Consider the following 13,827-nt stretch of genomic DNA (forward strand, 5'->3'; position numbering starts at 1 on the left):
TTATATTTTCCAAATTCTCAGTATTCCAGAATAAACATAACATCTCAATAGAATGATGCCAGAACATTTGAAAAGAGGGTAACATACTTTAATACATGCTTGGCTTCATGTTTGCATGACCATGGTGAAGTGCATGTTTCTTCTGAGAAGGCTGAAAGATTTTAATGTCAGACAGGACATGTTGACAGCAGTATACCGATCATCCTCACAATCAACGTTGCATCTTGATACAACTTCCTCACAAAGAAAAGTAAGAACAACTCAAGAATATCAAACAAGCAACCAAAATCAACTGCACCATTCCTCTCACTCCTCCACTCCACCATTCCTCTCAGTGTCTGTGTCAGATCTGAACAAAACATCGTTATTCTGACAATGTGGCAATAGAGATGTTTTAATATTCCCTCAGCTATGTGTATAAGGATGTGGAAAGTCATAAGAAAGTATACAGTCCTGCACAGTGTTGTTCATCTCAGGACTAGAGAAGAGATGACACTCAAAATGGAGGAAGGAACAGGGTGTGACCCTTATCCACCATCTTCTCCATCTGTATCGTGTGTGGGTGTGTCTGCATGTTGTGCAGACAGGTACTTTCCAAACCTTTGCTGCGTTATGTTGTTTTATGGTTGCATTTTACAGCTTGATGCTGTTCAACTAAACCATATCAATATCATACAGATTGTTCTCTTCTTTATTTTGGTTCACTGCAAGTTTTATTTGATATAATTTGAGACTACTAGTTTTGTTTCTTACCTAACCCACACAACACCACAATGGTTTGAACAGATAGGCCTACATCGTGATTGATCTTTTCAAGAGTGTGGTCAATTATACCTCAGGTTTTGTGTCATAGACCAACTGTGTTTTTTAAGACACTGCCTTCCTATTCATACTAGTTCAACCATGAAGTCACTAATGTGCATTTCACTATTTCTAGATTAGTGACAAACATTCAAACACAACATTCATACCTGTCACTGCACTTCAATTACATTATCAATGTTAAACTTTCTTATGTTTTTAGAACATAGTGGCAAACATGACAGTATTTGTTGTGAACAGCCTGTAATGGGCACACACTCTTTGTAAGTCAGTCAGAAAAAGCTATCCTCTGGTCCTTAGACACAGAGGTACCAGAACACCCTGGCTTCAGCACAACATGCAAATACCAATTCTGTAAAGTAAAGCCATAGGTAGGATTTAGGATCTGCCAGACAGGTAGAGAGTTTAAGCCAATACTATGAGTCCCAGAGGATTATTACAGGGATGGGTTAACCAAAACTATATGTTACCCCTGCCATAAACTGTTTGGCGGAGCACCACAGGTTTAATTAGATGAGGGCAGGATAGTTGGACTACTGTTGTAATGAGCCAAAACGGATTTAATAAAATTAATTAATTTCTTCCCTCTCTCCCATCCTTGCTCTCTTTCATACAAAGTTCTATCCCATCTAAAAAAAAATTCTGACAATTCTATCTAACATAAAATTACAGTTTTCCTGAAGCTTCTGGACACAGTTTTCAGACTTTCAAACAGCAACATAAACAGACGATAAAAATAATGTTCCCAGACAGATTGTTAACTAATGTAATTACAGCTCTTCTTTCAGTTTCGAAAGCAAACCTCTGTTGCTATGTCCACCTTGGATTTTACTGACGCTCAGCCGCTAGCTTTATTCCCATTGGCTCAAACATCCCACAATGCGAATATTAACTGGTGAGAGCGCTCGGGTCTCCTCATTTAAGTCCTGCAACTCTGCAGTTGAGGGTAGTGTTGGTCTGACAACTGTTTTAAATTAGCATCAAAGAGGCAACATCAATCTCCAACATGAAGTGGATTGTCCTTCTCCTACTGGAAATTTGTGGAGCGTACGCTGGTTAGTAAATATTATGTATATGTATTAACAAAGGTTATATTGTAGTATCATATTTTCTATCTATTTACGTTCATTAGGTGTCAGTAATATAGTACAAGTCAGGTAGTTACATCGAATAAGCGCTTCCTCGAGATGTTTGTAAGTTTTGTATTTTCTGTCGACCTGTCGACCTATACTATATCTACTTCTGATACTAGAAATGTTTTGAGAACGTAGAAAGTAGTTCGTACGCCCAATAAATGAATTTATTTTCATAGGTTATGATTTTATCATACAAGACGAATTTAGAATCATATTGATGCCCGATGTGTGATCGTCTTTTAAAAACTTTGTAACATGATTCACCCAGTTCTACCTAGTAACTAGTTACACCTGCGTAAGAGCAGACGCGCCTATCCAATCAGACGGAAGGGACTTATTTGGTTGGCCAACAGAAATGTTAATTTATATTATTTGATCTCAATGATAGTTTGTGCATTTTCAAAGTTATTTCTAAAACAAATTACAATTACAAGACTAAATGCCTTAAGAATAGAACAATAATAGGCTATACAAACTGATCCAATCTATCAACGTAGATATTGCCTAGGCCTATAATGGATGAGGATGGTACAGATAAGATAAAGATGAAGGTTAACCAATTGCTGGAAAGCTGTCTGACAATTAGATGGCAAATGCTGTTTTTCATAGTATGCCAGTGGTACCTCAGGATCCACATTTGTCCTTGGTCATTAAGTCACGACCCCTTCCGAAACCTTATAATTTATCTCAAAAAACAATTTTTGCAGTAATCCACAATGTCTGTATGTACTGTTCAAAACATGAAACAAACTAAAAAAAACTGCAACAAGGTATTCTTCAAAAAATGGAAGAATGGACATGACTAGGCATATGCTATTTTAACAAGTTTGTTTGAAAAAGATATGTCAATGAGTTTAATTAACTGTGTCACTGGTTAGTGTGTGTTTTGTTCTTTGCTGTGATCATCCTGAAGATGGCGCTTCAGTTCTGATTAACACTTCGACATTTTTTATATACTAGTTCACATACTGTATACATACAGAGATAATACTTTGACATTCATACTCTGGCTGATGGAAGGAACATAGAAGATAGTCTATGTTTGTAGTATCCTCACTGTATGCCACTGTATGCCATTTTCACTCATTTAGTGGCATGCTTCTATTGTAGCCTAGGTTGCCCGGCGGAAATCCATTACTAGTAATGTCAGGCAGCCTACTCTACAGTAATGAGCGAAGCTAGTTCAGGCATGGCACGTCATATCACCCATCGGCGTGTTTTCAGCCCATAGGCTTAGCTCGATAGGCGGCGCTATAAAGTCGCACACATGCACGCACACGCGTCCTCGATTACCTTTGTGTTCTGCGCTGCTGCCACCCACCACCATCCCCTTCTCCCCCGTGTTGTCTGTCTGTGCTCCCCGTGGGGGATTTAACTTGTTGCTCCCTGCCTCATGTCATGCATGCTGCAGTGAAGGCAGGGAGTGCTTCCCCATGTACATCCATTCCACCAATGTTAAACCTAATTTTCATGTATATGAATAAATGGTGAAATCAATAACGTGAGTGTCTTGACTGAACTGAGTGCAGTGGCTATCCAGCCGTTGATCACACAGAGCATCCTTTCATCTTTTTTTGCCATTGCATTGTTTTCAATCCCACTGAATTTTTGACGTTAATCTAGTACATTATGACTGCTAGTAAGTGGGTTAGACTTGCTGTTCTCCTGTATTTGTTTTCCAAAGCAGTGAGGGTGGCAGTAGGCCTACAAAACGACAGACAATTTCAAATATTTTGATATTAGTTGTAAAGAAACTGCCCCAACTGCAGCGGCCGCAAGCACACCTCCGAATTTCCCCAGAAATTGTACCCTCTCTAGTTTCATTTGTTTAAAATTAATATTTCGCAAATGTATTTGTCTTTCAGGAACACACAAACTGCAATATTTCTACACTGCAACATCTGGTACTCCAAACTTTCCAGAATTTGTAACAGTAGGTGTCGTGAATGACCAGCAGATTGACTACTACGACAGCAACATCAAGAGGGCAGTCCAGAAAGCCCAGTGGATCAGTGGGGCAGTTGATGCTGACTATTGGAACACAAACACTCAGATCTATGCTGGTAATGAACCCAGTTTCAAAGCAAGCCTTGGCATTTTAAAATCCCGCTTCAATCAAACTGAAGGTGAGTTTAAGCAAGATTTAAGAAGAACTGGGCCCTGTTACCATTAGTAAAACATAGACTATGTAGGTTTGTATAATTCCAAAGTCATTGTATAAATGTTTCATTTATTTAAGTAGATTTTCTATAAACGTACATTTTGAATTTAGGATAAAAAAGTCAAATAGGCATCACGCCAGAAAGTCCGTGGTGAACCATCGTTTTCCTATTAGGTCACTGTTACAGAAATTTCTGACAACACAGGTAAAGCCTGGCAGGTTGCCTGCCCCAGACCAGGCTAGTTTCACAGCATAAGCTGCCATGTTAACTGAGCTTGAACTAAGTTGAACTGACTTTATGGAACTGAATTAACTGGAAATTAGTATGACTGACATAAGCATGGGTTACTTGGTTCACTCGCTTTATGAAACAGGCCTCTCAGGGGCAGAAAGGCAGGACTGAGGCTGGGTCAGGGGGAGTAGGGGCAGGGAGTCAGGACTAGGATTGGGGTAGGGGGAGTAGGGGCAGGGAGGCAGGACCGAGGCTGGGGCAGGGGGAGTAGGGGCAGGGAGTCAGGACTAGGATTGGGGCAGGGGGAGTAGGGGCAGGGAGGCAGGACCGAGGCTGGGGCAGGGGGAGAAGGGGGAGGGAGTCAGGAGTGAGGCTGGGGCAGGGGGAGTAGGGGCAGGGCGGTAGGACTGAGGCTGGGGCAGGGGGAATAAGGGCAGGGAGACAGGACTGAGGCTTGGGCAGGGTGAGTAGGGGCAGGGAGGCAGGACTGAGGCTGGGGCAGGGAGGCAGAACTGAGGCTGGGCCAGGCGGAGTAGGGCCAGGGAGGCAGGACTGAGACTGGGGCAGAGGTAGGGAGGCAGGACTGAGGCTGGGGCAGGGAGGCAGAACTGAGGCTGGGCCAGGCGGAGTAGGGCCAGGACGGCAGGACTGAGACTGGGGCAGGGGTAGGGAGGCAGGACTGAGGCTGGGGCAGGGGGAGTAGGGGCAGGACTGGGGCAGGGGGAGTAGGGGCAGGGAGGCAGGAGTGATGCTGGGGCAGGGGGAGTATGGGCAGGGAGGCAGGAGTGAGGCTGGGGCAAGGGCAGGACTGAGGCTGGGGCAGGGGGTGTGGAGGCAGGAGTGAGGCTGGGGCAACAGGAGTAGGGGCAGGGAGGAAGGAGTGAGGCTGGGGCATGGGGTATAGGGGCAGGGTGGCAGGACTGAGGCTGGGGCAGGGGGAGTAGGGGCAAGGAGTCAGGAGTGAGGCTGGGGCAGGAAGGCAGGACTGAGGCTGAGGTAGGGGGGCAGGATGGAGGCTGTGGCAGGACTGAGGCTGGGGCAGGGAGGCAGGGGGAGCAGAACTGAGGGTGGGGCAGGGGGAGTAGAGGTAGGGGGAGCAGAACTGAGGGTGGGGCAGGGGCGGGGATGGCAGGACTGAGGCTGGGGCAGGGAGGCAGGACTGAGGCTGGGCCAGGCGGAGTAGGGCCATGGAGGCAGGACTGAAGCTGGGGCAGGGTCAGAAGGGGCAGGGGGAGCAGGTGTGGAGTGGGGTCCCAGCAGGCAGCAGAGCGGGGCTCCAGGTAGGGGAGCAGGGCTGAGACAGGGGACTGGAGACGGGGACCAGAGTCAGAGCAGAGGGAACTGGAGCAGAGAGAGAAGCAGCATCAGGCCAGGGACAAGCAGGCACAGCAGGAGGACTAGATCAACACAGGAGCTGACGTCCTGAAGCACAGCCTGACTGAGCAGAGGCTAGGAGCTGCAGTCTGGGAGAGGCTAGGAGCTGCAGTCTGGGAGAGGCTAGGAGCTGCAGTCTGGGAGAGGCCAGGAGCTGCAGCCTGGGAGAGGCTAGGAGCTGCAGTCTGGGAGAGGCTAGGAGCTGCAGTCTGGGAGAGGCTAGGAGCTGCAGTCTGGGAGAGGCTAGGAGCTGCAGTCTGGGAGAGGCTAGGAGCTGCAGTCTGGGAGAGGCTAGGAGCTGCAGTCTGGGAGAGGCTAGGAGCTGCAGTCTGGGAGAGGCTAGGAGCTGCAGTCTGGGAGAGGCTAGGAGCTGCAGTCTGGGAGAGGCTAGGAGCTGCAGTCTGGGAGAGGCTAGGAGCTGCAGTCTGGGAGAGGCTAGGAGCTGCAGTCTGGGAGAGGCTAGGAGCTGCAGTCTGGGAGAGGCTAGGAGCTGCAGTCTGGGAGAGGCTAGGAGCTGCAGTCTGGGAGAGGCTAGGAGCTGCAGTCTGGGAGAGGCTAGGAGCTGCAGTCTGGGAGAGGCTAGGAGCTGCAGTCTGGGAGAGGCTAGGAGCTGCAGTCTGGGAGAGGCTAGGAGCTGCAGTCTGGGAGAGGCAGGGCTGAGGGTTTCTAGAGGTCTGGATGTAGAACACAGAGCAGCTGGTGGGATGTGCTCTGCCTCAGCACACTGTCTCCTCTCTCTCTGTCACACACACACACACAGGGAGGGGGAGAGAGAGAGAGCTGGGGGAGGGGCAGCAGGTTAGGGAGACCCAGGAGGAGAGGAAGAGGGCGTGGCAGGAGCTGATGTAACAGTGTATGACTCACCCAGAGCCCAGGCCCACTGGCTGGGGGTAACACTGTGGTCCGTCTGACTGACTTCAACAGGAAGGAGCGTCTCTTTGGTGTCTTCCTCCAGTCGCTGTGGTCCATAGTTTAGGGTTTCAGGACACTTCTTCTAAACGTGTGACGTCGACGATGACATCAGTCGTCACTGGTATCAAACTCCTGCAGGGTCTTTGTAAGACGCGTCGTGGTGCGCCCCTGCATGTCAGCTGATGGGCAGGAACAGCTGTTCCTCAGCCAGCTGGCGTCAGCTCTGCAGGACCATGAGAGCCGCCCTGCAGTCGTCTGGTGACAGCGACAGAGGAACATGTCACCGTCCTCACCTGAGATGTGACTGAGGTGATGGAAGTAAGAAACCATCCCAGCAGAGGGAGGGAGAGAGCAGAGAGACGCTCCTCTGTGTTACAGTCTACAGGGAGAGACCCATACTGAACCCCTGGTATCTCCCTGGAGGTCTGGTCACACACACCCCTACCTCCCACACACCGTCTCTCTCTCTCACACACACACACACACACGTTACAGGAACACCACTGCACTGAACACAGTGGCTACCTCCAACCCGGTGCTGTAGATGTCACCACGGCAACATCAGCCCGTGTAGATACACCCTCTCTCTCTCTCCATGTCTCCATGGTAACGCTGCCAGTCCGTCAGTCAGTCTGAGTGGTGAAGGAGTGACATCAGTAGAAGAGAGGGACGACACACACACACACACACACACTGTGCAGGCTGTAGGTCGTGTTGACTCCCTGTAGCGGTGACAGAGAGTGTGTGTGCTGGGGTGTCAGCTTCAGGACTGGCTGCTTGAACCTCTGCTGGATGATGATGACATCATGATGTGTGACCTCATCCTGAGTGAGCACCTCTGTGGTCCTGTGTGGTAGAGTGGCCTCCCTGACATGAGGTGGGACCAGCTGAGGTAGAGCACACACTCGAAAACAGGACTCCATGTCTCTCTGGATACAGTCACACTGGGTCTGCCCCCCCCATGATAGACCAGTGTGTCCAGGGGGGTTACTGTCCATCATGCTGCCTCTCTCTACAGGAACAGGAGATAGGGTCCTGTCCTATGGAACATTCTGGTCTCTCAACAAGACTGTCTTACTCAGTGGGGATCTTAGTGTGTATCTGCATGTGTACGTCAGCTGGGTGTGTATCTGTATGTACAGAACCACAGGTGTAGTACAGATATATGTAGTATGTAATGTAGCTGCATTTACTGTGATGTAATGTATGTGGCGTGTGTGTGTGTGTGTTCTCCTACTATGGAATACTGTGGGTGGTACAGACCCGTCCTCTCTGTTTTAACCTGTTACTGCTACAGTATTAGCTTTTATTGTACAACATGTATTGATAGTTAAACTGTACAGGATGTTGTGTGTTTGTGCCGTGTCTTCTCACACTCAGCAGACAGGACGGTACTGATGGTGGTGCTCTCTCTCTCTCTCTCTCTCTCTCTCTCTCTCTCTCTCTCTCTCTCTCTCTCTCTCTCTCTCTCGCTCTCTCTCTCAGGTGTGCACACATACCAGAGGATGTATGGTTGTGAGTGGGATGAGGAGACTGGAGCTACAGATGGGTATGATCAGTTTGGTTATGATGGAGAAGACTTTATATCTCTGGATCTGAAGAACCTGAGATACATCGCTCCAGTGCAGCAGGCCTTCATCACCAAACACAAGTGGGACCAGAACAGAGCTCTGCTTGAGAACCAGAAGCACTACTACACCCAGATCTGTATTGACTGGCTGAAGAAGTATGTGGACTATGGGAAGAGCACTCTGAAGAGGACAGGTAGAGTCACATGACCCCACAATGACACAGAACTATTAAGGGTGTAACAATATATCATGGCACAATATATAGCAATGCAAAAATATTACAATATGTATCTATTTAATCCTTTTGGTTGAGCTACCAGCACGCGATCTGCGTCACGCGTGCATTCACTGCATTCACAGGAATCGCTTGAACTGAGTTAACTAAGTTGTATGTACAACAAAGAATGTTATTGAAATGTTTAATTTAATATGTAGTTCAAAATATTGTGATACGTATTGTATTGTGAACCCAGTATCGTGATACGTATCGAATTGTGAGCTGAGTGAATCGTTACACCCCTAATAACTATGTACACACATACTATTGATATGATGAAGACAGCAGTAAACCATAATGCTTTCTGGAATGTGTACTTCAGTGAATATGATTTTGATTGTAAAATTGTTAGAATGACAGTGATGGTTTAAAAAAAAGTATTTTCTCCCTCTCTCCTGATCTCTCTCTTCCTCCAGTCCCCCCCTCCGTGTCTCTGCTCCAGAAGAGCCCCTCCTCTCCAGTCACCTGCCACGCTACAGGCTTCTACCCCAGAAGTAACATGGTGTTCTGGAGGAGAGATGGAGAACAGGTGTACGAGGATGTGGAGCATGGAGAGGTTCTCCACAACGAGGATGGAACCTTCCAGAACAGTGTTCACCTGACAGTGAAGCCTGAGGACCTGGACAGCGGGAGGTATGAGTGTGTGGTTCAGCTCTCGGGGGTTCAGGAGGACTTTGTCACCAAACTGGAGCGCTCTGTGGTGAAGACCAACCATGGAAACACTAGAAGGACCAACCCAGGTAAGACCAGCAGGGCTGAGAAGACAAATACAAATATACATTTGCTACTGTACTTCCTCACATGAGGATAGAATGATGGAGGGATGACTAGGAGGATTTATTTAGTGTTGTATCTCTATGTTCCGTTAAATCTAATATACACTACCGTTTTCTTATTCATACTTATAAACACTTTCTTACATACAGTACATAGTTGACCCTGAACCTTGTTGTTACCATGCCTTGTTTAAGAAGTGTTCTACCTGGAGGGCTCTGCTACTGGTGACAACATACACAGTTCTAGAATGTTCTTAATATTAAGGCTCTCTCTTTCTCAGAGTGACCATCTGATCTCTTCCTCATGACTCCATAGAATGTGACATCACCAGCATGTGAGGCTCCAAGCTGCAGTCTGAATGTTCTGTGTTGGTTGTTACAGGTGCAGATGGTCCAGAAGGTTCTGGTTCCTCTGGTTTCATCATTGGAGCTGTGGTTGGTGTTCTTCTGCTGGTCGCCATCGTCTGTGGAGTCGTCATCTGGAAGAAGAAGAAGGATGCCAAGAAAGGTGAGAGGAAGAACACTTTATTAAATCTCATCAGTGTGTGTGTGTGTGTGTGTGTGTGTGTGTGTGTGTGTGTGTGTGTGTGTGTGTGTGTGTGTGTGTGTGTGTGTGTGTGTGTGTGTGTGTGTGTGTGTGTGTGTGTGTGTGTGGGTGTGTGTGTGTGTGTGTGGGTGTGGGTGTGTAAGGAACTCTCTAGTGCTCATAATGGGGATGATCAGTGATCATAATTCTTCTAGTGATATTAATAATGCTGTGTCATCTCTGTTTCAGGCTTTGCTCAAGCTAACAGTGAGTATTAAACTGAAGTATCCAGACAGTGTACTATGTTCACAGTATATCTATTTTCACACAGATACCTATATGTGCATCACATAGACAATCCTTCTTAAACTTAAAAAAGAAAGTTTCTGGTAGTTCAACATTGTGTGTGTGTGTATCCATGATGTGTGACTACTTTCATGTCAGTTGTGTGTTCCTGGTCATCTCAGTTGAACTGCTCTGGTTGTTTCTCCATGCAGCTTCTGATGATGGATCTAACTCCTCCAATAACACGCCACCAAAAGCATGAGGCCTTTCTGTTTAACCAATCACACAGGTGAGTGTCTCAGGAAGTTTGTGTTTATCACAGTAACATGTTAAACTGGTATTTTAGAGACCTGATTCATCAAATCCCTGACTGTCATGAAGAGTCTTGGTTAATTTAGTGTGAATGTGGAATGGTAGTTTTATACCATAAAAGTTAGTGTTTACTGTACTGTGGTTTTAATGTGTCCTAACAGGAGAGAGGCAGAGACGAGTGGAGGACAGAGAGAAACAAAACTCACCAATCATGAAGTGCAGAAAGGAACAACGGCAATTTTACACAGTCTCTGATTACTGATCTGGTCTTAAAAATGAGCAATTAATAATATTTTGATCCTGAAAAAATGTCAGGATTTTATGTTCCATACAAACTACTTTGTACCATGACATACAGTAATTCTTGTTTTCATGCTTCACCAAAACATATTTTGTTTCTCTGTATTTCTGCTCAGCTGAATACTCTATTACTGTAAATATTATAATTAATGGGGCATGTTCTGCCAGGTGACATTATCTGTCAGAACTGTCCAGTATTGGGTTCCTAGGGAGTAATGACGTAATGTTTAGAACACTGAGTTTGTTCACAGAGATAAAAACATTCCATGAATATAGTCATAGACTATAGAGAGGTTTCTAACTGGGTTGAGATCAGATACTGTATGTATGATCATGCTGACAGCCTGGAGACAGAGAGGGCTCAGTGCTTCTGATGTTCAGATCAACAGCAGACTTCTCCTCTCTTTAGCACCAGTCTGCAGGAAGGCTCTGTTAGTGTATAACTGTTTACTCTATTACACTAAAGGAACAACCTTAACCCAGCTTTATAACATCAAGACGAGGGGAGACGCTCCCCATTAGTCTCCTAAACATGTTAGAAGTCAGCTACACTCTTCTATAACTAACTGGAGAGACCATCTTAGAGTAACCAGCATAGAGAGATCTCAGTGATTCCTCAGAGACCAGCTGCCACTGTTTGTACTGTGATGTTGTTGCTGCTGGAGGCCTCGACAGTGGTTTCCTCCTGTTTCATTATCCATCTCTGATGGGAGCTCCACAGATAACAGTATATAACATCACCCCTCCCCCCCCCCCCTATGTCCTTGTATAGCCGTTAAGCCTTCAGGATGGTTTACAAACTACTTTCACTCTTAGACAGCTTCATAACATTAACGTGGGGAGAGGGTTTGTTTTGATCCAAGTGTCGGATATGTTTCTTCTGGTAGACAAATCCCTTATAGTGTTTTTTTGCGTGAAATGTTATTGTTCATCTCTTGATCTCTTATGTTTAGGGCAAGATGAGAGATATTTATCTCTTGTGTGATACATTTTCTATTTCAGAAGCTTCAGTGAAAATGCTTCTTTTGTCACAATTGTGATCTTTGGGCTTGGTTTATGTATATGTGGTTTAAACGGAAATAAAAGGGGTTCACATGTGTTCTTTGTGTGTCCTGCTTGGAGAGCTTCAGTCAGTAAGCTAGTCAGTGATCAGAACTACATTCACTGTAGTTGTGTGAGACTGGTTATGGATGTGATCACTATCATCTAAGTATAATAAATATGTAGATAATATGCAACTACATGGTATGTATGGATTGAGGGTTTGCAGGTGAAACAACAAATCACTGTAGATTTAACTTTTATTTGCTGTTTATGGCCTGTAGGCTGTCGTAGAATAATATTCTATGTTTTCAACCAATTCTCAAAGTTTGAAACAGCACTGGAACTCAGCAAAGTTTGAAGCAAAGTGTTTATTAGAATTCAGAATGACAGAGACTCCAACAAACGTGAGCAAGATCCCGGGGTCAGACTGGAATTTCTCTTATATATTTTCCCAATTATTTTATGATGTTCTGCAATTGGTACAATACTTGTTGGTCACCGAATGCATTATGCATTCTTACCCTGCTGGTTTCCTTGTCCTAGGAGATTCAGATCAGGTGCTTTTTGCATAGAAAACTCCCATTTTCAGGCCTGCTCTGGCTTGAAGGCCAGCTGCTAGGTTCTGGGCATAGGGCCATAAATGAGCCACATGATATCTGGGCCTTGTAGTTTTCTATGGAAGAAGCATATACACAGAGTCTTCTCTCGCACTCAGCCACTAATCCAGATCTTTACATTTTGGGCTTAATATCTTCTACGTTTTAGTGGCAATAATAATCAGTCAACAGCTTTGCATGTGGTTTTCAGGAATATAGAATATGCTAAAAAAGTGATTAAGAGTTTAAATCATATAAATCCATAATCATTACCCATCTTCATAATTACAACAGTATGATGGTTTTTTCCACAACAAGGCCCCATTGAGTGAACAACTTATAATGAATGTTTTTTGGGGGCTATATCTGTTCTGCAACAATGGAAGTCAATTTTGCCTTGAATGTTACATTCCAACAGGCAGGTGTCCCAGCATTTGTTAATTACAAACTTTGTATTGGAACATGATAAGTTACTACATTCTCTTAAGCATTAATTTGGACAGGATTGTACTGCAGGAAGTAGTATATTGCTAATATCCATCTGCATAATGGCAAGAAAAAGGTGAAAAAGAAAGACAGACAGACCATAATAACCCTTAATGGTTGTTGTATGCAAGGAAGTCTGATGATCTGGGGCTCTTTTGCTAGATCCAGACACTGGAGGGAGTGGCACACTAAACCAAAACAGCTCCCACAGCATATTGCAGCACCATGTAATACTCTTCTGTATTCTGGTATACTCCTAGTTGATCAGGGGTTCACCCTACACCAAGATAATGACGTAAACATACCTCCAGGCTCTGTCAGAACTACCCTAGAAGAAACATGACAGTAGGGTTCAAGTCATGGACTGGCCAGTGCAGTCTCCAGACTTAAATTCCATTGAGTTGGTTTTGGAGGAACAAGGAAAAAGGGTCAAAGCAAAGCAACCTACAAGTGCAACACATGTTCCCCTCTAGGGGGCGATGTGACTCCATGACTCACTGTGGGAGCTTCACTACACCTGCTGTTGTTGACCATGCAGGCAGGCAGGGGCTTTTGACCACAGAGAAGGGAGGAACTCAACCATGCAGGGCAGCAGGCCTACAGAACATCAAGGTCTGGGTTCCAGACAGTGAAACTGCTACTATAAATGACACCCTGTTTTGTGTGGGAGTGGGGCTCCATAACCGACATACAGTAAATGAACTTCAGTCTACCCACTTTGTTACTTATGTGAAGCCTACTGAACACATCCACACTTGTGGTTATGGGAGGTGGTGACAAGTGTTAGGGGACATTTACATGCATTCATGTAGCAGACACTTTTATCCAACGAAAAGCACAAACAATATAGTAAGTATAGCACATAGTCAAGATCTAGAAGTGCACAGTTCTGACTGTATTACAGTGGTTAGTGCCAATAAACAGTATTTCAACAGGACACAATGCAACAACAACATCATCATATCTGAAATACATCATGAAAGGTCAAGTCCACACTCCTAGGATCTAACCCAGTGA

General features: G+C 45.4%; 1 protein-coding gene across 1 annotated transcript; it reads left to right on the forward strand.

Moving 5' to 3' along the window:
* Nucleotides 1-1,734: 1,734 nt before the first annotated feature.
* On the forward strand, nucleotides 1,735-11,783 carry LOC134040651 (major histocompatibility complex class I-related gene protein-like). Its single transcript, XM_062486664.1, has 8 exons — nucleotides 1,735-1,877; nucleotides 3,824-4,084; nucleotides 8,123-8,401; nucleotides 8,902-9,225; nucleotides 9,644-9,769; nucleotides 10,037-10,054; nucleotides 10,285-10,361; nucleotides 10,546-11,783. The coding sequence occupies exons 1-7, from the start codon at nucleotides 1,829-1,831 to the stop codon at nucleotides 10,332-10,334; spliced, it is 1,107 nt and encodes a 368-aa protein (XP_062342648.1). The 5' UTR covers nucleotides 1,735-1,828; the 3' UTR covers nucleotides 10,335-10,361; nucleotides 10,546-11,783.
* Nucleotides 11,784-13,827: the final 2,044 nt, after the last annotated feature.

The sequence above is a fragment of the Osmerus eperlanus genome, chromosome 20 (genome assembly GCF_963692335.1).
Source record: "Osmerus eperlanus chromosome 20, fOsmEpe2.1, whole genome shotgun sequence".
In the NCBI taxonomy this organism is placed as follows: Eukaryota; Metazoa; Chordata; class Actinopteri; order Osmeriformes; family Osmeridae; genus Osmerus; species Osmerus eperlanus.